The sequence below is a fragment of the Salvelinus namaycush genome, chromosome 39, assembly GCF_016432855.1.
Source record: "Salvelinus namaycush isolate Seneca chromosome 39, SaNama_1.0, whole genome shotgun sequence".
Lineage (NCBI taxonomy): Eukaryota > Metazoa > Chordata > Actinopteri > Salmoniformes > Salmonidae > Salvelinus > Salvelinus namaycush.
The window spans coordinates 9,295,723-9,321,812 of record NC_052345.1 but is presented as its reverse complement, the minus strand read 5'-3'; the positions used below and the strand labels follow the sequence as shown (position 1 = coordinate 9,321,812).

At 42.5% G+C, this 26,090-nt stretch overlaps 1 protein-coding gene across 1 annotated transcript in view; it reads right to left on the bottom strand.

The window, feature by feature from the left end:
• Positions 1–489: 489 nt before the first annotated feature.
• The window catches only part of LOC120032544 (regulating synaptic membrane exocytosis protein 2-like), a 42,025-nt gene continuing 16,424 nt past the window's right edge, over positions 490–26,090 (bottom strand). Inside the window, exons 14-23 of the mRNA XM_038978687.1 lie at positions 23,678–23,791; positions 22,977–23,039; positions 22,247–22,324; positions 20,287–20,376; positions 15,268–15,371; positions 2,830–2,974; positions 2,403–2,518; positions 1,284–1,385; positions 906–1,045; positions 490–708 (exon numbers count right to left, since the gene is read on the bottom strand). Of these exons, the coding sequence (XP_038834615.1) occupies positions 490–708; positions 906–1,045; positions 1,284–1,385; positions 2,403–2,518; positions 2,830–2,974; positions 15,268–15,371; positions 20,287–20,376; positions 22,247–22,324; positions 22,977–23,039; positions 23,678–23,791 (1,171 nt within the window). The remainder of the gene's footprint in view (positions 709–905; positions 1,046–1,283; positions 1,386–2,402; positions 2,519–2,829; positions 2,975–15,267; positions 15,372–20,286; positions 20,377–22,246; positions 22,325–22,976; positions 23,040–23,677; positions 23,792–26,090) is intronic.

The window sequence follows — 26,090 nt, the reverse complement described above, 5'->3', positions numbered from 1 at the left end:
CCTCTGTCTTGGGTCCATACATTCCAACGCTAACATACATTTCTTTGTTTATTGATGGTTTGACTAAAAACTACCACCCTGCTTCCTTTTACATTTAAATTTCTACTTAGTTTCTTCAATGAATCGAGTGTCTCCTTACCGCTCGACTCAAGTACAGCCTTACCTAGCTACCAAACATTGTTTATTACCAACAGCCCTAGTTCTTAGATTACAACCGCGAAAAAACGATGACGAATTCGTTACTGGAATGAAACACTGAAATCTAACGCTCTCTAAAACAAACAAACTAATTAAACGATGCCAGGAGTGATTGTCAGATCTCAACAAAGCTTTTTTAAATCATTGTGACTCTGTTTCTTGATTGTTGTTGTTCTAGAATAATTTTTGTCCGTTAATCTCTAAGGTGACGTTAATTCGTTTCACAAAGCGGTAGGCTAGCCATAGTCCCATTGGTCCATTAAGATTGGTAGCTGTAGTCCCATTGGTCCACTAGGATCGGGTGCCCGGTGGGCCCGAGGAGCTGTCCAATGACGACTGGGAAGCACGTCGAGTCAGGGAGGCTAGTGTGGGGTCCACTAAGGAGGAGGGTGGGAACAACTTGTACCAGCCAATCACTGTGCTTGTTAAGTCTAGTTCCTCCAATAGGATTTGTGCAACTCCCATGAAGCTTTTGTGGTCCATTCGTCCGTAGTCTCCCCAGACGATCACCTGAAGGAGAAAAAAAGACCCCCAAAAATCTATTGATTAAAACCTTTACAGCTTAAATGGTTAAATAAAGGTTAAATAAAATGTCAATTAAAATAAAAAACTGGTTTTAATATTATTCAGTCGATGCATTTATTTAATTATTTGATTAAAAAGTGATTGAACTCTCTTTATGAAACAAGGCACGCTTTGACCCTCACCTGTAAGACTTTCCCCTGTGGGCTCTCCTCGAATTGCAGCACTTGCTGGTACAGCGGGTCGAGCGTTTTCCGTGCAATCTTGGTTTTCTTTTTGGCTACATACGCTCCATTATTCAACAGATAGACCTTGACGTATGGAGCTGACGAAAGAAAGAACGAAATAAGAAAAAAAGAAACAAGAGGCAGATAAGGATAAGGATACTCTATTGTGGTTCTAAACATGGTCCGATTGAATTGTTTTCTCTAGGTGGGCGATTACATGGACCCAGATAAGACTACTCCTGGATTAAAAAGCACTTTCAATGGACTTCGCAGTGAATATTATTTTGTCTCAATGCAGTCATCCACCCTTAGGTGGCGCTACCACCAGTGTCTCACCAGGGAGGGATTTGGATCCAGGCTTTTGTACAAGGCCCCGAGCTCTGATCACCTCCACCTCCAGCTGACCCTTCTTGTCCATCATCCCGATCTGAATATCACCTGGGAGGGAGAAGAAGTAGAACGAGTTGACCAAAGATGGTGGATAAATGAAGATGTCCGACTCAGGCCGTTCACTATAGATTATTTTTTCACAGTTCCGGCTTCCTATATGAACCAGTGCGATAGCAGCTGATGTCTCCCCTTCTGTTTTGTCTCTGGTTGACTAAACAGGAACTGGATTGAACCAATCAGAACAGGAAGTAGGCAGAAGATAAGGGAGATGTTCGACCACGTGATGGTCACCGTCGTGTTTTGCATTATGGGTATAAACATTTCCAAAAATCGTGTGATCAAAGGTCATGCAGTTTTTGACGAAGACGCCTTCAAGTCGCTGCAGTTGCTTCTCACCAACTGCACCATGCAGTCATCACCTGCATTGTTGGAGGCACTATTTGTCAACCAATCATTAGGGTGTTTTTGTTTGATGAACATGGCCAAAGACATGCCTAAAACAGGAACCACATTTACACCGATTCTAAAGCTACAAATGAAAGTGATATTTGAGACCTCTCTCTAACCAATTCATTGTACACATGTTTTGTTTTCAGTTTGGGAGTGTGTGATAAAGGGGTATAGAAAAGTTAATTTCGACATAAAGATTTTGTTTTTATAAACAACAGCAGCTATGTTGACACTGCTATGTTGATCTGAGCCTTGCTGTTGGAAAACCACTACAGTGTCTGACTTTTGGCTGTCGCAGATGCACCTCCCCCGACTACAGTCGGCATTGTTAGGCTTACTGCTCGAACACACCTAAGGTCATGACACAGGAAGTAGTAAGAAAAGTGGGCAATTGAGTTTCTCAAGAGGGAAGTTGGAAGGATATTGAGTTATTGAGGTAATATGGAGACGGAAGAAAGGAAGCTATGTGAATCAATGAAACTGATTTGTGGGAGAAGGGAAGGGTATAGAAATAGCTGAACAATAAGTTATCAATTGGGGAAGAATCACAGAGGAACTATGATAGGGCAACAACATGATGAATAGACAGAGTATTATAGGGGGATATTTACTCACCTATGGCAGGTGTGGCCAGTGTTTGTCTGCCCACCAGCTGAGCAGGACCCAGGCCATCTAGGAAGTCGCTGAACTGGTTGCCTGGCTGTCCCAGACGCACCCCACCGAAAAGCAGACTAGAACAGAAGAAGAACACAGTCAATATACAACTAATTACCGTATATAACCCAGGGGTCCTAGGTGAAATTATCTATCGAATTTACTGCAATAATGCTGAAATACTGGGTGAATGTCAATTCATGTAACATAGGAAAAAAACATTTGTACCCATAAACAGAAAGAGGAAGAAAGTGACGAAGAGAGAGGGGTAGAGGGAGGAAAAGGATAGAGACATACAGTATGTAGAGAGAGATAGTGAGAGAGAAATAAAAAGAGAGAGAGATAAATATATATATAGAGAGAGAGCCTGTATTTTGGAGATACTGACTTTCCCTCGGAGTTGCAGCTGTTCATGGTGCCGTTGGTGGACTCTTTACTGGACTGTCGACTCATGTTCCTGGTCATCTCTACAGCCATGCCCGTCTCTGTGCTCCTCTGGATGGATGCACCCTTCTCCTTCTTCCCCTTCCCCTCTGGTACCGGAGAGGAGAAAATATACACAATGTAGCGGATAGCTAAGGCTAATGGCTAAGTTAGCACGGCTAATCTACTGTCTTCCTGAGACCTGAAGTACTATCTTCCAGGCCTTAGTTTTTCTGGGTCAGCGCTAAACAACACAACTCTCGAGGATGAACACATTTAGGCCAGAAGGCTTTATTTCGTGGTCCTCTTGAGGAAGACCAGGTGTGGTGCCATGTATTCCTAGCTGCCTCATCGTAATGATAGGACACAGAGCTGGGGAACGGCCACCCATGTTACATCTCAGAGGACAAAGGACACAAAAGAGACATTGAAAGAACCGGGAAGTCAAAGTATCCTTTTCTGTCATTGCGTTTTCACAAGTCACAGCTGAACAATGGGTTGGAGAGGTGTTTAGAGAGAAAGAACAACATGTGTCGTTATTTCAAGGTTCCATCCCTCGTCACGTCAACACAACCAACAAGATCCTCCTGTCCTAATACAGACAATGGCGTACCGTACAGTCAATCCTTAAGAACGATACAGTAGTACATGATGATAATACGCAGGTTGATGTTTTTTGTTATGAATCTTTCCTTGGAGGCAGAACTGAGCGATTTCCTCTAGATGGGCCAGCTGTAAAGTAAAAATTGGCTTATATTGTAAAAATTCATGATTTTTTGTGTGTGTTTTTTGGTCTTAATTTAAGGTTAGCAGTGTGGTTCGGGTTAAGGTTAGACTTAGGCTTAAAATCTAATTTTATGGCTTTATGGCTATGCAAGCTAGTGACCACTCTGCAGAGCTGCCTCTAGAACAAGATTCATGACAAAGAACGCAAACCTTAAATGAATTGTAGTACAGCAAGAATCACCAGTATCAACCATAAAACAATATGAAAGTATTCAAGCTTGAAAAATGTAAAAACAAGTCTTCCTTACCTTCTCCCTCAACCCAACATGAATTATAGATTTTGTCAGCAAAGAGGGCAACTATCACACAGAACACCAATCGTACTGCTATACTATATAACAATGGGGAGAGAGGAGAGAGGCACGGAGAGACCCCCTCGGCCCTAGTTTCCTTTATAATGGCTTTTTATGTCAGCTACAAAGAGGAGTGCAGAACAAGAGGAAGGGAGTGCAGTTGGAGCCTTTCAACTAACTCTCTCTGTCTCTGCATCCTCTCTACAGTGAGTCCAGCCAGGCTGAGAAAGATTCCTTAAAGTCTCTCTCTCTGACTGAAAGCTTGGCCGCAGCGGGTGTCATCTAGAGTAGAAACATGTTGTTTTGAAACTCTTTATAACATGCTTTTTGTGGGTTGTATTCGTAAGATTAGAATTCCAGCATCAGGGCATTTTGGTGCGCAGTCACGTAAACAAAGGGTCAAGAGTGATGTGCTTCTCTGTTTTTTTACTGTCTTATTCAGATGAAAGTGCTGTAAGGTAGCTTCAGGTCACTCTTAAAACTAAAAACATCTGAGAGCTATCATGTCATGGCCACTTGCTGATAGTCCGTAATGTCTCATTTTTACTGTCTGTAATGTCCAATTGATAAATGTCTGTCTACCACCGTCTTTCAATGTAAACCGTAAATCAAATCAAAATACCAGAGCCACGTTTTCAAATCACAACCATCCCGAGCGTCTCCTTCATTTGGGTGAGGGTCAGTTTTGACCTTTGAACTCACCCGGGCCGATGATCTGCGACGTGCTGCGACTACGTCTGTTGGAGACGATGGAGACCACCCTGGCACTGAGGCTGGAGCGTCTCTTCTTGCCACCCATGCCCACCGTGCCCAGCGTCGTATCCGATTGGCTGCCGTCGGTACGCTCTGACGCGTAGATCTCACCGCTCACGCTTGTGCTCTTCAGCATGGTCCGGCCTGGCGCCGCACGAACCTGCCGACTAGAGGGAGAGAGAGGAGAGTAAAAGTTAAATCTGGAATCACAGTCTTGAGATATGAAATGAGCAGAGGAACTTATAACGTAAGGGGTTACCTTCACTTCAGTGGGTGACAACACAACAGTCTAATAAACTTCAATAATTGATAAGGTTCTTATACAGTATGATATGAGGCATACAATGATTGGTGAGTGATTGTAATGAGTTTAATGTCAAAACATGATATTGATGATACAAGAAAGCCTGAACAGACCCCAAAAGATCTCAAAACTAAAAAATTATCTCAATGATCTCAAATGATCTAAAATGTCCAAATACGCTTCTAAAATCCCACAAAATTCAGCAATATGCCTTATGTGTCCAATGTCCATCATTGCCGGTCTTTTATAATGGTCGATAACACTGACATTACAATGTATAAAATATATATCAGTGGAGGCTGGTGGGAGTTGCTATAGGAGGATGGGCTCATTGTAATAGCCGGAATGGAATCAATGGAAGGTATCAAACACTTCAAACATATGGAAACCACATGTTTGACTCCATTCCATCTATTCCACTCCAGTCATTACAATGTCCTCCGATAGCTCCTCTTACCAGCCTCCTCTGATATAAGTATATATATAAGTGTGTCTCTTTTGTAATATAAATGAGTCTCTCAGTCTCAGCCAATAGCCTTAGCTGTTCAGGCTTCTTCTCCTCAGACAGGCCAACATACAGCAGGCACAGATGACACTCAGTGCTCTGTGGCGCTTTCTAGGGGTTCGGAGGAGCTGGTGCATGTCCATCCCCTCTAAAGGGGTCGGGGTGCTGCAGGAGAGCCCCGCCACACTGCCCCCGTCTCGCATACCCATCGTGGACCCTGTCCAAGTGACCAGGGGGCTAGGGAGGGGTAGGGTGGCCTGGGGCCTCTCCTCAGCCCCGTGGAAGGGGGTGATGAAGGGGCGAGGGCCGGCGGTGGGGTAGGGAGAAGGGTACTCCAGCTCAGAAGAGGTCCAGGGGGGGTCTGGACAGCGGGAGCACAGGACGCATGCCAGGAGGGATCTGAGATACACACTGACGTACAAACACACACGCAGACACAACAACGGAAGTTGACACACACAACAATCACAGACACACAACCACATGCACAACATTAAATCAAGCCAAATAAGCAAGGAGACTATATCACATGTGATGTTGTATGTCAGCACAAATTACCAAACACATTTCCCCGCATTGAACAATTAAGCCATACATTGAAATTGAATAATGGGACTGATAGAATATAGCAGCCTCAGATGGAGAGAGAAGAAGAAGGAGGATTGAGGAAGATGGGAGGAGATAAAGGGACAAGGTAGGTGTCCATAACGTCCACACCTCTTCTCATAGGCAGCTAAGTCTCATAATCAAGCACCTCCAAACTGACTTCGGGACAGTCATCAATATACTGTATGCATCCAAGTATCTCCATCAAACACCTCCACATTGACCTGGGGCCTTTCTACCGTGCCGTTTTTAAAAGACATAACGTTAGCCATCGGGAACTACAAAAGTTTTGCTACTTTTCTCAACAACATTGATGCCCTGAATTCAGCAGGCGCTATCGACAGATCAGTTGGAAAAAGGGATGAGATACTTTCTGCACATGCTCAGTGTGAACCGTATTGACTTGACACAACGCTGGCCAAGCAAGATGTACAGTGCCTTGCAAAAGGATTCACCACCTTTGACGTTTTTCCTATTTTGTTGCATTACAACCTTTAATTTAAATGCATTTTTAATTGGATTTCATGTAATGGACACACAAAATAGTCCAAATTGGTGAAGTGAAATGAAAAAAAAAGACTTGTTTCAGAATAAAATAAAATAAAAAAAGTGGTGCGTATTCGCCCCTTTGCTATGAAGCCCCTAAATAGGATCTGGTGCAACCAATTACCTTCAGAAGTTACATAATGAATTAAATAAAGTCCACCTGTGTGCAATCTAAGTGTCACATGATCTCAGTATATATACACCTGTTCTGAAAGGCCCCAGAGTCTGCAACACCACTAAGCAAGGGGCACCACCAAGCAAGCGGCACCATGAAGACCAAGGACCTCTCCAAACAGGTCAGGGACAAAGTTGTGGAGAAGTACAGATCAGGGTTGGGTTATAAAAAAATATCCGAAACTTTGAACATCCCATGGAGCACCATTAAATCCATCATTAAAAAATGAAAAAATTATGGCACCACAACAATCCTGCCAAGAGAGGGCCGTCCACCAAAATTCATGGAACAGGCAAGGAGAGCATTAATCAGAGAGGCAACAAAGAGACCAAAGATAACCCCGAAGGAGCTGCAAAGCTTCACAGCGGAGATTGGAGTATCTGTCCATAGGACCACATTTAGCCGTACACTCCACAGAGCTGGGCTTTACGGAAGAGTGGCCATTGCTTAAAGAAAGAAATAAGCAAACACGGGGACTGGGAAACTAGTCAGGGACTGTGAAACTAGTCAGAACTGAAGGAATGATGGATGGAGCTAAATACAGGGAAATTCTTGAAGGAAACGTGTTTCAACCCTCCAGAGATTTGAGACTGGGACAGAGGTTCACCTTCCAGTAGGACAATGACCCTAAGCATACTGCTAAAGCAACACTCGAGTGGTTTAAGGGGACACATTTAAATGTCTTGGAATGGCCTAGACAAAGCCCAGACCTCAATCCAATTGAGGATCTGTGGTATGACTTAAAGATTGCTGTACACCAGCGGAATCCATCCAACTTGAAGGAGCTGGAGCAGTTTTGCCTTGAAGAATGGGCAAAACCCACAGTGGCTAGATGTGCCAAGCTTATAGATCCATACCCCAAGAGACTTGCAGCTGTAATTGCTGCAAAAGGTGGCTCTACAAAGCATTGACTTTGTGGGGATGAATAGTTATGCACGCTCAAGTTTTCTGTTTTTTTGTCTTATTTCTTGTTTGTTTCACAATAAAAAATATTTTACATCTTCAAAGTGGTAGGCATGTTGTGTAAATCAAATGATACAAACCCCCAAAAAATCTATTTTAATTCCAGGTTGTAAGGCAACAAAATAGGAAAAATGCCAAGGTGGGTGAATACTTTCGCAAGCCACTGTAGCTACAAACAAAACAAAGTTAAATGGTTACAGTCTGCCGTGAAGCGTTCACCCATGTATATGGTACCTGGATATCAACAATGGAGCCAGGCTACCAAGAACTCAACTTATACAACGCTCTCTATAGAACTACTAAAGGAAAGTCCTTATTTCCAGTGTGTGACTCCATTTGTTGGCCAGTACATGCTGTAACTGTATGTTTCGTATCCGCCATAACTACAGACACTGGGGACACGCCCCACACAGCTCTGAGAGGCTACACCAGACACTAACACGCAGCCGTGCCAGTGCGTAGCAAGGAACAGCCGGCGACCTGCCACTGAAAACTGACCCAGCCATCACCCAGACCCCATGCGCTTCAAAGCTGATTTAATTCCTACCATTGTGTCACTGACTTGTCATAATGTACCAGCAAAGGTACATTATCCCAGGGGTGTTGGAAGACACAATGTAAGTAACCCAATTTATGACCCTCTTACTGTTCTGAATGCCTCTGCTGATTCTACAGCTATTGTATGTAATTACATGCCTATGAACCAGTGTTATACTGTTAGCACTGGGGTGGTGTCCCCTAGCAGGAAGTCCACTGTGTGCAGCTCACCCTGCGCTAATATAAATAACCAGAGGATGTCTACCTCTGCTAAGCTTCCCAGTAAAGCAAGAAAAAATATCAAGCATCCCAGAAAAGTGTTAAAAATAGCCCACGTTAACATATGTAGCTTAAGAAACAAGGTTCATGAAATTAATAATTTGCTAGTAACAGATAACATTCATATTCTGACAATCTCTGAAACTCACTTAGATAATATCTTTGATGATACAGTGGTAGCAATACATGGTTATAACATCTATAGAAAAGACAGAAATGCCAAAGGTGGAGGTGTGGCTGTTGTTATTCAGAACCACATTCCTGTAAAGATTAGAGAGGATCTCATGTTAAATACTGTTGAAGTAATATGGCTACAGGTTCATCTGCCTCACCTAAAACCCATTCTGGTGGGAAGCTGCTATAGACCACCAAGTGATAACAGTCAGTATCTGGATAACGTGTGAAATGCTTGATAATGTATGTGATATCAATAGAGAGGTGTATTTTCTGGACTTCGCTTTCATCAAGCTGCCCACTCAAGATAAAGCTTCAAACTGTAACTAGTAACTGCAACCCGGTGCAGGTTATCAATCAAGCTACCAGGGTAGTTACAAACAGCACAGGAATGAAATCATCAACATGTATTGATCACATCTTTACTAATGCTGCAGAAATTAGCTTGAAAGCAGTATCCAGACCCATCAGATGTAGTGATCCCAATATAGTAGCCACATCTAGGAAAACCAAAGTTTCAAAGGCTGGGCCTTTTATAGTGTATAAGAGGTCTTACAAGAAGTTTGTAGTGATTCCTATGTGGTTGATGTAAAGAATATTTGTTGGTCCGTGGTGTGTAATAAGGGGCAATCAGACGACACACTTGACACATTTATGAAATTGCTTATCCCAGTTACTAATAAGCATGCACCCATTAACAAAATTATTGTAAAACTGTTAAATCCCCATGGATTGATGAGGAATTAAAAAAGTGTATGGTTGAGAGGGATGAGGCAAAAGAAATTGCAAATAGGTCTGGCTGTACAACCAATCTGCAAACGTACTGCAAATTGAGAAATCATGTGACTAAACTGAATAAAATAAGAAAACTACACTTTGAAACAAAACTAAATGACATAAAGAATGATAGTAAAAAGCTTTGGATTACCTTAAATGAAATTTTGGGCAAAAAGGCAAACTCTTCTCCATCATTCATTGAATCAGATGGCTCATTCATCACAAAACCCACTCATATTGCCAACTACTTTAATGATTTTTTTCATTGGCAAGATTAGCAAACTTAGGCATGACATGCCAGCAACAAATGCTGACACTACACATCCAAGTATATCTGACCAAATTATGAAAGACAAGCATTGTCATTTTGAATTCCGTAAAGTAAGTGTGGAAGAGGTGAAAAAATGATTGTTGTCTATGAACAATGACAAGCCACCTGGATCTGACAACGTGGATGGAAAATTGCTGAGGATAATAGTGGACGATATTGCCACTCCTATTTGTTATATCTTCAATTTAAGCCTACTAGAGCGTGTGTGCCCTCAGGCCTGGAGGAAAGCAAAAGTTATTCCCCTACCTAAGGATAGTAAAGTCCCCTTTACTGGCTCAAATAGCCGACCAATCAGCCCGTTACCAAGCCTTTGTAAAGTTTTGGGAAAAATTGTGTTTGACCAGATACAATGCTATTTTACAGTAAACAAATTGACAACAGACTTTCAGCACGCTTATAGGGAAGGACATTCAACAAGCACAGCACATACATAAATGACTGATGATTGGCTGAGAGAAATTGATAATAAAAACATTGTGGGGGCTGTTTTGTTTGACTTCAGTGCGGCGTTTGACACTATCCATCATAGTTTATTGCTGGAAAAATGTATGTGTTATGACTTTACACCCCCTGCTATATATTGGATAAAGAGTTACCTGTCTAACAAAACACAGAGGTTGTTCTTTAAATGGAAGCCTCTCCAACAAAATCCAGGTAGAATCAGGAATTCCCCAGGGCAGCTGTCTAGGCCCCTTACTTTTTAAAATCTTTACTAACGACACTGGCTTTGAGTAAAGCCAATGTGTCTATGTTGCGGATGACTCAACACTATACATGTCAGCTACCACAGCGACTGAAATGACTGCAACACTTAACAAAGAGCTCCAGTTAATTTCAGAATGGGATGCAAGGAAAAACTAATAGCATTGTATTTGAGACAAATCTTTCACTAAACCTCAACTAAATCTTGTAATGAATAATGTGGTAATTGAGCAAGTTGAGGAGACTAAACTGCTTGGAGTAACCCTGGATTGTAAACTGTCATGGTCAAAATATATTGATACAACAGTAGCTAGGATGGGGAGAGGTTTGTCCACAATAAAGCGCTGCTCTGCATTCTTAACAGCACTATCAACAAGGCAGGTCCTACAGGCCCTAGTTTTGTCGCACCTGGACTACTTTTCAGTCATGTGGTCAGGTGCCACAAAGAGGGATTTAGGAAAATTGCAATTGACTCAGAACAGGGCAGCACGGCTGGCCCTTGGATGTACACAAAGAGCTAACATTAATAATATGCACGTCAATCTCTCCTGGCTCAAAGTGGAGGAGAGATTGACTTCATCACTACTTGTACTTATGAGAGGTATTGACATGTTGAATACCTCTCATGCATACCGCACAAGACATGCCACCAGAGGTCTCTTCACAGTCCCCAAGTCCAGAACAGACTATGGGAGGTGCTCAGTACTAAATAGAGCCATGACTACATGGAACTCTATTCCACATCAAGTAAATCATGCAAACAGTAAAATTTGATTTAAAAAACAGATAAAAATACACCTTATGAACAGTGGCGACTGTGAAGCAACACAAACATGGGCACAGACACATGCATACAAACACACAATAACATACGCACTATACACACACGTAACACATGGATTTAGTGTTGTAGATATGTGGTAGTAGAGTAGGAGCCTGATGGCACACACTTAATATGTTGTGAAATCTGTTGTGAATATATTGTAATGTTTTAAAATTGTATAACTGCCTTCATTTTGCTGGACCCCAGGAAGAGTAGCTGCTACCTTATCCAGTCTTCATTATACTGTATGAATCCAATATCTCTTATCAGGTACCTTCAAACTGACCTGGAGCCAGTCTGCAGCAATCTGAGTAACCAGCGAACAACCCACCACATTCCATTCTCTCTGCAGTCCACAATAGCCATGATCTATCTCTCAGAACGTATGTCAAAGGCCCTGGGCCCTCTGTTTTATAACCACTCTGTTTGGACGGACACACACACACACACACACACACACACACACACACACACACACACACACACACACACACACACACACACACACACACACACACACACACACACACACACACACACACACACACACACACACACACGGCTGTTAATAAGGGCCTTGGCAGGAGAGGCTCAGGGGATTGGGTCATTTGTCCGTGTCAGCAGGCAGGCTGTGGTGGACTGGACTGGTCAGCCGTAGGGACGTTAGGGCTGTGCAGGGAGGGAAGTTATGGGTGGAGTTATGTGAGTGAGGCCGTTGGGGTTATAGGACTATGGGATGGTTGGCTAAGAAAGTATAATAAGACTGTGGTGGGTTTGAGGGGACACTAGTTTGTACATGTAAGGCAGGTGGATTTGAGGGGACACTAGTTTGTACATGTAAGATTGCAGCAGGTTTTTGGTCTTTCACTTCACTTAAGACCAAGACAACCAGGTGAGGGGAGTTCCTTACTAGTTAGTGACCTTCATCCATCAATCAAGTACAATGGTGGAGCGAAAACCCGCAGACACTCGGCCATCTTTGGAATGAGTTTGACACGTGATGTAAAGCCAGGTAGGTTTGAGGGGACACTAGGTGACAGTTACAGTAGGTGGTTGAGGCTGTTTACAGGTCACAACAGGAGCAATAGGGTTATGGGGACCATGGTTAGTGGGTACACAGCGATTATGTGAGGTCCCTAAAATATGGGCCCTTGTCTGCCATGGCCCATTGTAGGTCCCTCCATCCCGTGACGGAGCGAAGGACCTTTTCTCTTTTCTTTACCTGGCGTCTTTGGGGTCCCCAGACACAGTGTGTCTCCTCCTCTTCAGCTCTTGAGAGAAGCGTCTCTTCCCTGCCGCCCTCATCCTTTCCTGCTCTCCATTCATCCCCCACGAGATCCTCCTCTCCTTCTTCTCCTCCTCTAAAGACTTGGACCTGTGTCCATTCATTTTGGGTTTCCCCACCGTGTGTGTTTGTGTGTATGCAATGCAAGTATTCATACAGAACACGATCATGCAGAAAGATTGAAACGTGCAACAATTAGCATGCAGAAAAAAGACAGACGAAATGAACACAGACTGATAAAAAACGGGCATGCGTGACAGACAGAAGAACAAACTCCACACTATGCTTTTGATTCCTTCAATATCTTCAATTGGTTCTTGATGCTCAATTACCTTGTAAATCTTGTAAGAACATATGAAACTAAATTAAAGTGTCGAGCGGGGTACCGACCTGAGACGCCCGCGCGGGCGTTCTGATTGGATGGACATGTAGGAGGTGCTGCTGAGGCGTGAGGCACTGCTGGCGCGGGATAGGGCCGACGCGTCACTCATGTCGCTGTCTGATGAGCGGGCCGACACGTTGTCAGAGCTTCGCCGCTGATCCGCATACATCTGAAGGCGGTGAGAGAGGAGAGAGGAAGACTCTGAATATGTATTAAAGGGTCCAATTATTCACTCCTATAATAGTTACTGTACACACAGTAGGTCCAATAAAATACTGGTGTCTAGCTGAGGTTTATGTGTAGATATGCTCTCCAACAGTGATGGAAAAAGTACCCAATTGTCATACTTGAGTAAAAGTAAAGATACCTTAATAGAAAAGGACTCAAGTAAAAGTGAAAGTCCCCCAGTGAAATACTACTTGAGTAAAAGTCTAAAAGTATTTGGTTTTAAATATACTTAAGTCTCAAATGTAAAAGTAATTGCTAAAATATACTTAAGTATTGAAAGTAAAAGTAAAAGTAGAAATCATTTCAAAGACCAGAAGGCACTATTTTCTTGTTTTTTTATTGACGGATAGCCAGGGGCACACTCCAACACTCAGACATCATTTACAAACGAAGCATTTGTGTTTAGTGAGTCCGCCAGATCAGAGGCAATAGGGATGACCAGGGATGTTCTCTTGATAAGTGCATGAATTTGACCATTTTCCTGTCCTGCTAAGCATTCAAAATGTAACGAGTACTTTTGAGTTTCAGCAAAAATGTATAAAAAGTTGATTATTTTCTTTGGAAATGTTGTGAAGTAAAAGTAAAAGTTGTCAAAAATATAAATAGTAAAGTAAAGTACAGATACCCCCCAAAACTACTTAAGTAGTACTTTCAAGTATTTTTACTTAAGTACTTTACACCACTGCTCCTCAATACCCAAACTGGCATCTGTGTTGTAACTGACAATGAAAAGTAATCAGCATGGAAAACTCTCCAACTTTTTATATGTGAAGGACAGTGGCCATCTTGAACGACAGTTAATATATTGTAGCTCTAGGTCTAGAACTATATAATTACAACAGGGTTGTAATGTTAAGGTGGACCAGGAAATAGTGCCTGTCTTCCAGCAGAGAGATGCAGCAACAGTACTGACCTCTCGTTTGGTCTTGAGGTCCGTCTCGGGGTCATGGGAGGCTGAAGGCCGGTAGGAATGTACTTTCATGTTCATCTGTCTGGCTCGCTCCTCTACTGCTAGAGCTGGGAGGAAATGACTTAATTCATGAATACAGTAATAATACAGTAATAATACAGTAAATTACACAAGAAACACACAACCTCTCAGGTGAATGACAGTGAAGGTGAACGATGTAGGGTGAAGTTGCTCCTAGACGCTGATCTTGGGTCAGTTTTGCATTTCCCCTACTTATGTTTAAGGTTAGGATTCAGGGAAGGGAAATCTGATCCTAGATCTGTACCTAGGGGAAACTTCACCCGGGAACAAGGTGAACAGAGGAAGCAGGAGGTGATTAGACAACTATACTGTACTCTTAGTGTCTACTTGGACACTAGGTGGCGCATGCTGTGCATCACTTTCATTAGATGTCATGTACGGAATACTACAGCGTGCACAGAGGGTCATAATTGTTGGGGATATAAAGAGGGAAAAGCAAATCACATCTACTGGATAGAAAGGGTCTAAAATCTTAAACATAATATAAAGTTGGGTCAGATACAGTCGTGCCATAGAATTACCTTTTTCATTAGGTTTACTAGCATCAAACGGTTTATTATCTACAGGTATATTTTCTTCATGTACATGGAGGTAGAAGAGAATGAGGAATGTAAAGAAACAGAGAAGAGTGAGGAAGAGTACTCAGACAAACGGTTTTGATTGGTCGGAGTTATGATTTCATACACTCAGTTGTAGTACAAGACACATCACGACGCACACAGCCAGCCAGCCAGCCAGCCAGCCAGCCAGCCAGCCAGCCAGCCAGCCAGCCAGCCAGACAGACAGACAGACAGACAGACAGACAGACAGACAGACAGACAGACAGACAGACAGACAGACAGACAGACAGACAGACACACACACACACACACACACACACACACACACACACACACACACACACACACACACACACACACACACACACACACACACACACACACACACTCCTTGACAACCTACCTTGCTCTACACTGCTGCTTCTGGCAGGAACCTGTGGCAGCTGTCTGCCCCTGCGACCTGACTGGGGAGTCCCTGTAGGAGGGGAGGGGCTGTGGGTGTGTGTTCTGAGAGAGAGAGACAAGAGACAGAAAAAGAGAGAAAAGGAGAAAGAGAAATGAAATACAAGTGAATGAGTTCAACTCCTCCACAGTAGGCCCATTCCAGCATATATAAAACCCAGGGTGGCTACATCCTTGACCATACACTAGAGGGAACCATTGGGATTGGTGTACTGCTCCCACAGTCAATAAGAGCAGCAGGACAGTGGGTATAGGGAGCACAGAGGTCAAAATGGGACAAAGGGGTACAACAAGGGGTTGTAAGGGTGTGTATTTTAGGGCACCAGCATGCACCTGTCCTGTCGTGGTGAGTTAGGGGCAGATCCCCCCAGGGGTGTCTGGTTAAAGGGGCGCAGCGGCCCCCCTCTCCCCCTACTGCCCCTCAGTATAGAGGTGGGCTGGATACGACTGGCATCAACAGGCCACGTGGAAAGAAAAGAACAAACAAACGAAAGAAAGCTAAATGATATAAATGGTAAAGAATGTAAATCATATACAACATAATGAAGGACCGTATGGCCCACAATGTAAATCATATTCAACATAATGAAGGACCTTATGGCCCACAATGTAAATCATATACAACATAATGAAGGACCTTATGGCCCACAATGTAAATCATATTCAACATAATGAAGGACCTTATGGCCCACAATGTAAATCATATACAACATAATGAAGGACCTTATGGCCCACAATGTAAATCATATACAACATAATGAAGGAACTTATGGCCCACAATGTAAATCATATGAAACATAATGAAGGACCTTATGGCCCACAATGCAAATCATATGAAACATAATGAAGGCCCTTATGGCCCACAATGTAAATCATATACAACATAATGAAGGACCTTATGGCCCACAATGTAAATCATATACAACATAAAGAAGGAACTTATGGCCCACAATGTAAATCATATGAAACATAATGAAGGACCTTATGGCCCACAATGTAAATCATATACAACATAAAGAAGGACCGTATGGCCCACAATAAAAAATCATATACAACATAAAGAAGGACCGTATGGCCCACAAGTAAATCATATTCAACATAATGAAGGACCTTATGGCCCACAATGTAAATCGTGTACAACATAAAGAAGGAACTTATGGCCCACAATGTAAATCATATGAAACATAATGAAGGACCTTATGGCCCACAATGTAAATCATATACAACATAATGAAGGACCTTATGGCCCACAATGTAAATCATATACAACATAATGAAGGAACGTATGGCCCACAATGCAAATCATATGAAACATAATGAAGGACCTTATGGCCCACAATGTAAATCATATACAACATAATGAAGGACCTTATGGCCCACAATGTAAATCATATACAGTACAACATAAAGAAGTACCGTATGGCCCACAATAAAAAATCATATACAACATAAAGAAGGACCGTATGGCCCACAAGTAAATCATATTCAACATAATGAAGGACCTTATGGCCCACAATGTAAATCGTGTACAACATAAAGAAGGAACTTATGGCCCACAATGTAAATCATATGAAACATAATGAAGGACCTTATGGCCCACAATGTAAATCATATACAACATAAAGAAGGAACTTATGGCCCACAATGTAAATCATATACAACATAAAGAAGGACCGTATGGCCCACAATAAAAAATCATATACAACATAAAGAAGGACCGTATGGCCCACAAGTAAATCATATTCAACATAATGAAGGACCTTATGGCCCATAATGTAAATCGTGTACAACATAAAGAAGGAACTTATGGCCCACAATGTAAATCATATGAAACATAATGAAGGACCTTATGGCCCACAATGTAAATCATATACAACATAATGAAGGACCTTATGGCCCACAATGTAAATCATATACAACATAATGAAGGAACTTATGGCCCACAATGTAAATCATATGAAACATAATGAAGGACCTTATGGCCCACAATGCAAATCATATGAAACATAATGAAGGCCCTTATGGCCCACAATGTAAATCATATACAACATAATGAAGGACCTTATGGCCCACAATGTAAATCATATACAACATAAAGAAGGACCGTATGGCCCACAATAAAAAATCATATACAACATAAAGAAGGACCGTATGGCCCACAAGTAAATCATATTCAACATAATGAAGGACCTTATGGCCCACAATGTAAATCGTGTACAACATAAAGAAGGAACTTATGGCCCACAATGTAAATCATATGAAACATAATGAAGGACCTTATGGCCCACAATGTAAATCATATACAACATAAAGAAGGAACTTATGGCCCACAATGTAAATCATATACAACATAAAGAAGGACCGTATGGCCCACAATAAAAAATCATATACAACATAAAGAAGGACCGTATGGCCCACAAGTAAATCATATTCAACATAATGAAGGACCTTATGGCCCACAATGTAAATCGTGTACAACATAAAGAAGGAACTTATGGCCCACAATGTAAATCATATGAAACATAATGAAGGACCTTATGGCCCACAATGTAAATCATATACAACATAATGAAGGACCTTATGGTCCACAATGTAAATCATATGAAACATAATGAAGGACCTTATGGCCCACAATGTAAATCATATACAACATAATGAAGGACCTTATGGTCCACAATGTAAATCATATGAAACATAATGAAGGACCTTATGGCCCACAATGTAAATCATGTACAACATAATGAAGGACCTTATGGCCCACAATGTAAATCATGTACAACATAAAGAAGGAACTTATGGCCCACAATGTAAATCATATACAACATAATGAAGGACCTTATGGCCCACAATGTAAATCATGTACAACATAAAGAAGGAACTTATGGCCCACAATGTAAATCATATACAACATAATGAAGGACCTTATGGCCCACAATGTAAATCATATACAACATAATGAAGGACCTTATGGCCCACAATGAACCAGAACACAATAAATGAAGGACATAACAATTCAAGAAAACACAGAGCTAGGGCTATGGGTCTACTGACAGTACATCTTAACAACGCTCATTTAGAAAAGGTTTTGCTGTGCTGCTAAATTGCATTTACAGCAAAGTCACAATTTGTAACATTTCAGATTGACATCAGACATCAACACGTTCCAGATTTGAAGAGCGACGATCTCCATCAAGATAGAAGACAGGATGAATGGGGGTGTGTGAGAGGGATGGGGTGAATGAAAGAATGACCTTACCTGTCAGCCTCCAGGCCTTTCTTGCTGTTACCTCTCTGACTGTTAGGTCTGCCCAGGCTCCCTGACTGCCTGTGACGTGGAGGACATGACAAGAAGACAAAATGGAGGATGGGTAACCCGATGGAGAAACAAAACTAAAGACAAATCTTGAATGCGTGGTCAGCTGGTGTTTTATTTCAAATAAAAGACATGCTTTGGCTGAAATGATTTTGTTTAAAAAAAAATGCTGATGCAACATTTTAGACTACTATATTGCACTACTACATTGCTTGCTACTAACTGTTCAGAACAGAAACATCAGAACACCATGACAACGGAGCACGCGGAAGTCAGATGTGTAGCAGAGGAAGCAGGAAGTCAGGTGCAGGTCAGTAAGGTGAAGCAGCAAGAGGAGCAGTAACTACAGCGTTACAACAACCCACCAGTTTACACTGTAATTTAGAACATCTAGGAAAGTTATAAAGTGCAGGGTTAGGTTTAGGGCAGGGCAGGGCAGGGCAGGGCTAGCGCAAAGGTTAGGCTTATGGTTAGAGGAAAACTATAGTAGCCACGCAGTGCTAAGCAAGTACAGTAGCAGGACTGCAGCTTGGGTCCTGGGAGGTAAGGGTAGGGCTAGATCGGTACCCAGTACCTTTCTTCCTCTGGGGAGGCCTGCTCTACTAAAATCCTGGGGCTTGTGGGCTGTCTGCGGGGGAGAGAGTTGGAGCATCTGGAGGTGTGGTGGGGGGAAGCAACCCCCATGTGGGGAAACAGGGAGAGGGACACAGTGAGTGGAGGGAGGGCTGGGTTCATGTTAGTTTAGAACGAGCGAAAAACATTGGGATTCCCTGGCAACTAGAATGCCTCTGCTGGCCCAAACACTCAGTGACAGTAGGTGTGAATTATTGTGCAGGTCAATGTGAAAGAGCTGTTATTGTGTAGTCACTGTGTTGCTCAGCACCTCTCAATATACACTGAGGAGCTAGTGGTGAACAAAATTGATAGATAGCATGCATGACAAGAGCGGGTGAAGTGATATTGAATCTTTGTTGATTCAACGTATTGGTATACTCTGGGAAAAGAGAACACTCAAAATATATATATATTTTTTACAGTATTTGAGAGAATAAGGAAATGTTCAACAACTAAAGAAACACTGTAAACCTAGAAAAGGAGGTGCAGTAGGTTATCTCCTATAGAGGACGATGGTGTGTGTCCCTGTCTTTATCAGGAGAGTGGAGGTTGGTGTGTGTGTACCTGTCTTTATCAGGACAGTGGAGGTTGGTGTGTGTGTACCTGTCTTTATCAGGAGAGTGGAGGTTGGTGTGTGTGTACCTGTCTCTATCAGGAGAGTGGAGGTTGGTGTGTGTGTACCTGTCTTTATCAGGACAGTGGAGGTTGGTGTGTGTGTACCTGTCTTTATCAGGAGAGTGGAGGTTGGTGTGTGTGTACCTGTCTTTATCAGGAGAGTGGAGGTTGGTGTGTGTGTACCTGTCTTTATCAGGACAGTGGAGGTTGGTGTGTGTGTACCTGTCTTTATCAGGAGAGTGGAGGTTGGTGTGTGTGTACCTGTCTTTATCAGGAGAGTGGAGGTTGGTGTGTGTGTACCTGTCTTTATCAGGACAGTGGAGGTTGGTGTGTGTGTACCTGTCTTTATCAGGACAGTGGACGTTGGTGTGTGTGTACCTGTCTTTATCAGGACAGTGGAGGTTGGTGTGTGTGTACCTGTCTTTATCAGGAGAGTGGAGGTTGGTGTCAGGTCTGAGGCAGGTGCTGCTGGCACTCCTCAACCGGTCCAGACTGGGCTGCAGATCACTACAGTAGCACAGAGGGAAGAGAAGGGAAAAGAGGAAGAGGCGGGACAGAGTGAAAGGAAACGTGCAAGACAGAGAGAAGGAATGGTAGAGTGAAAAGAAAAAGAAAGAGAGAGAGAATCGAGGGAAATAAAGAGTCCAAGACAGAAGGAAGGAATTGCAAATAGAGGTGGGAGGGGGAAACGAGAGACAGAAAGAAAATAAAGAACAAACATTAGATACAGAACAAACTTATAAGGGGGCTTGTAAACCTCCATTCATTACAATAGCGGTCCTTTGCGGCCATACTGTACAGTCAGTCCACTTGATGGGAAGGTTGGAGCGTTGCCATGGGAACTTGCTCTTGGTGGAAGAGGAGAGTGGACTGGGTGAAATTTGCGTGAGCAGACATACTACAGCACAAATACTCTCTCTATCACACACAATCTCTTTCGTCCTCCCTTCTCTCTGGCAGGGAGTCTACTACAGTCGAGGGTCTTGTCGTTGTCATGTCATGGCCTTTGTTGGGGCCATGGATGTCAACACAACACTGGAAAAGATGCTGTGTCCAACTGGCATTGCATGCCTCACATGACACCGAGCCCCAATGTATGCTATGGTTTGCAGTGTGCCAATAAGGACTTAGTTGTTCATTGTTTAATACAGTCAACCCTGTTGTGTGTCCTGTGGTCTTACACAAGTTGAGGTTAAGGATGAGCATTCGATCACTCACAAAGGGATGGACGGTGGAGTGCAAAGGCAGGCCTTTTGGGCGGTGGGAGAGGGTCATCCGTGGGGTTGGGGTGGAGAGGTGAAGTCCGTTGGGGGTGGAAGGGCAGAGGACGAAGGGAGCGAGTAGGGCGTCTGTTCGGGGTAATGGGTTTCTTACCTAACGGTGACCTCATCAGTGAACCTGAGCACACGGTGCGTGAGGACGCTACGGGCGGCGGGACCGCCCCCTCCCTGATGCCCCCGGGGAGGCTTGGTCTTTAGGCATGCAGGGAGGGTGTTGCTACACGCGTGTGAATCCGTGGTAGATGGTATAGACGCATGCAAGAAAGGAAAGAAAACCTAGATTTGACATGCATGCAAAAGGAATGAGAGGACAAATACTGAACAATGATAAAGATGTGCAAGGAAACCAAACAGTGACACTGAGGTAAACAAACAAACAATATTAAAACAGCAAAGCAATAAAAATGTCAGATGGACATCTCTAGAGCTTGAGACATGGAGGAGGAACATCCAGATTTGACATCAGAATATCACATCTACTCCAACCTAAGCAGATTCTCAGTATTTCCTCTCCCCAACTACTGTGTAGTGATGGGGGATTGTCTGATGGAGGCCCAAGACATAGACGGCAACAGAGAACACGGTGAAAGTAGGGATGGGGGATTGTCCTGCCGTCCATTATATGTATGGAGATTAAATGTAATACTGATGATATAATTCCATCTAAACAGATTTTAAGTTGCACGTGTCAAAGCATTATAGCATGGGGAAACCAAGCATGTAATATATCTACTGTGTATAGGACAGTACACAGGATTATAGTATGAAAATATACAGTGAAGTACCACCATTGTATTACTATAACAGATCTGGTCCAGGGTCATCACATTATAATAAATAATCATTTGGTGGATGCTTATAGTTGTCCGGTTGAAAATGTGTTTTTTGCGTATCCCAACTCCCCCTGAGACACCCTCGGAGACTGGTACCACATCGAATCTGTAAAGCTCTGTTAGGAGTCGGCGTGGGGAATCAATTACGTTGAGAGAACGTTGATACAACGGCATAAGCCACAAAATGCCTACGATGAGTTGAGTTGAGGTTTTGGGGAAGAGAAAAGGGAAAGAGAGCAGGGTTTTCTTATTCTACTCTCTTACCTGTATATGTCCTTGTGTATACCATTGACTAATAGGGGCATTTTGGGTGGTAGTGTATTGCTGGACCTAGCTACGCCTCTGTGTAGTTATTTGAGTGTAGACCGTGCATTGATTGAGAGGGGAAAAAAACAGAAGAGGGGAAAAAAAACAATACAATTGTATAAATAAAACGTCCAGGCAAAAATAACATTAATCTGCTATAGATAAAATGTTCAGACAAAAATGTAATTCACCAAGAGAGATTTTCATACTATTCTGAGGTAAACGATAGAGCTATTCTGTAATCTAATCTGTTTAAAACCAATATAAACTCAATGTTTTTATGGTGTCATGGAGAGTGTGTGGTACTATTTTTGGCCTCTCGGGTGAACAAAATAAGTCCCTTTGTGTCTGGAACGAACTCATCGATATTCTAAAACTATATAAAGCTGAATACATTACAAAGATGACTTTCACATTGTCCACTTTCTATGCAGGTAGACAAAAGCGAACATTGATGCAGTACATGGAATAGAAACACATCACATTAAAAAATATTGCCACATGATACATAACATACACTTTCTTTATCACAACCATAGACTGTAGTATCACTGACCAAGTTAAAATGGAGTTGTTAACATTGAATGACAATGCAAAGAACGATGGGTAATATAATAGAAGAAAGATGGTGGGTAGGGACGATAACAGTCACGTCTCTGGCTTTTTGGTTGTTGTTGTTTTTGTTTACCTGTTTGTGTGCAGGCACTCGGCACTCCCGCCTCGGATAGACCTGTGCATCTCGAGGACCTCACTGTGATTGCCATGGCGATGGGTGAACCGAACAACCAATCAAAAACAACAACGTAAGAGGATGGTCAAATCAGACGAACCCGCTCATGAGAAATGAATGAGAAGAAATCATGAAATCATAATTTTGATTCAGCATCAATAATAATAAATATGATACTAAACTTTTAGTAAGAGGCTTTTGCATTAGACTGTTAGTTGTATTAGTAATTATTAGTATAGAACAGTACTAATGTAGCCTGCTATTCCACTTGTCCTTGGAGTATCCGACACTTTCAACCTCAAAATTAAAAAGCTAGTGGTCAACCACTTTGAAATAATTGTGCATATAGGAATACTGTACTTCTACAGGTATTTCATTGCAAATGAACATAATAAGGAGGAAACCATGTCGGCATCAACTCCTATATTGAACTCAAAGCTCTACTCAAATAAGATACTCCAAAGTATATCCATATTGTACACAAACACTGAAACTTCACTGCATAACCTGCACACACTCTCTCCCTGCCATAAGTCACCAAACTATTCTCAGACCGGCTGTAATCTTAAACTCCCTGATACAGTACCTACAGCATCTAACGTCTAACCTCCTCCCTAATAAACAAAGGCCACCAGCCACCACTGTCTGGGTGATGTTACCTGTCCTCGGAGTACTCGTAGTCCGAGTCCCCGGAGCGGTGCTCCCCGTGGGAGTCATGGTAACGAGCGGGGGAGCAGGAGTGGTGGCGGTTCTGATGGATCTCATCCAGACTCCTGTAGGACATAGAGAGGAGTGTTACTGAGGTTTTGGTTACTGAGTGTTACTGTGATAACATTTCGCTAATAACGTTGGTTTTGTCATAGTGTGGACATAAAAGGTCATTGATTTGAGCCATTAGAGTGTGCTGAAGAGTCATCCTGGGGGTATGAATGAATGTGAATAGTAGTGAAGACATGAAAACTATGAAATAGCACATATGGAATCATGTAATAACCAAAAAAGTGTTAAACAAATCAAAATATATTTTAAATGTTAGATTCTTCAAAGTAGCCACCCTTTGCCTTGATGACAGCTTTGCACACTTATGGCATTCTCTAAACCAACTTCATGAGGAATGCTTTTCCAACAGTCTTGACGGAGTTCGCACATATGCTGAGCACTTGTTGGCTGCTTTTTCTTCACTCTGTGGTCCAACTCATCCCAAACCATCTCAATTCGGTTGAGGTTTGGTGATTGTGGAGGCCAGGTCATCTGATGCAGCACTCTATCACTCTCCTTCTTGGTCAAATAGCCCTTACACAGCCTGGAGGTGTGTTGGGTCATTGTCCTGTTGAGAAACAAATGACAGTCCTACTAAGCGCAAACTAGATGGGATGGCGTATCGCTGCAGAATGCTGTGGTAGCCATGCTGGTTAACTGTGCCTTGAATTCTAAATAAATCACTGACAGTGTCACCAGCAAAGCATCCCCACACCATCACACCTCCTCCTCCAAGCTTCACATGGGAACCAAACAAGCGGCGATCATCCGTTCACCTACCCTGTGTCTCACAAAAACACGCCGGTTGGAACCAAAAATCAGAAATTTGGACTCAGACCAAATGATAGATTTCCATCTGTCTAATGTCCATTGCTTGTGTTTCCTGGCCCAAGCAAGTCCCTTCTTCTTATTGGTGTCCTTTAGTAGTGGTTTCTTTGCAGCAATTCGACCATGAAGGCCTGATCCAGGCAGTCTCCTCTGAACAGTTGATGTTGAGATGTTTCTGTTACTTGAACTCGGTGAAGCATTTATTTGAGCTGCAATTTCTGAGGCTGGTAACTCTAATGAACTCATCCTCTGCAGCAGAGGTATCTCTGGGCCTTCATTTCCTGTGGCAGTCCTCATGAGAACCAGTTTCATCATAACACTTGATGGTTTTTCCGGATTGACTGACCTTCATGTCTTAAAGTAATGATGAACTGTCGTTTCTCTTTGCTTATTTGAGCTGTTCATGCCATAAGATGGACTTGGCATTTTACCAAATAGGGCTATCTTCTGTATACCACCCCTACCTTGTCACAACATAACTGATTGTCTCAAACGCATTTGGAAGGAAAGAAATTCCACAAGATAACGTTTAACAAGGCACACCTGTTAATTGAAATGGATTCCAGGTGATTACCTCATGAAGCTGGTTGAGAGAATGCCAAGAGTGTGTAAAGCTGTCATCAAGGCAAAGGGTGGCTACTTTGAAGAATATCACATGTAAAATATATTTAGATTTGTTTAACACTTTTTTGGTTACTACATGATTCCATATGTGTTATTTCATAGTTTTGATGTCTTCACTATTATTCTACAATGTAGAAAATAGTACAAATAAAGAAAAACCCTTGAATGAGTAGCTGTGTCCAAACTGGTACTGTATATATACAGTGCATTGCAAAAGTATTCACCCCCTTGGCGTTTTTCCTATTTTGTTGCATTACAACCTGTAATTTCATGCAATGGACATACACAAAATAGTCCAAATTGGTGAAGTTAAAAAAACAACTTGTTTCAAAAAATTCTAAACGGAAAAGTGGCGCGTGCATTTGTATTCACCCCCTTTGCTATGAAGCCCCTAAATAAGATCTGGTGCAACCAATTACCTTCAGAAGTCACATAATTAATTAAATAAAGTCCACCTGTGTGCAATCTAAGTGTCACATGATCTGTCACATGCTCTCAGTATATATACACCTGTTCTGAAAGGCCCCAGAGTCTGCAACACCACTAAGCAAGGGGCACCACCAGGCAAGCGGCACCATGAAGACCAAGGAGCTCTCCAAACAGGTCAGGGACAAAGTTGTGGAGAAGTACAGATCAGGGTTGGGTTATAAAAAAATATATGAAACTTTGAACATCCCACAGAGCACCATTAAATACATTATTAAAAAATGGAAAGAATATGGCACCACAACAATCCTGCCAAAAGAGGGCCGGCCACCAAAACTCACAGACCAGGCAAGGAGGGCATTAATCAGAGAGGCAACAAAGAGACCAAAGATAACCCCGAAGGAGCTGCAAAGCTCCACAGCAGAGATTGGAGTA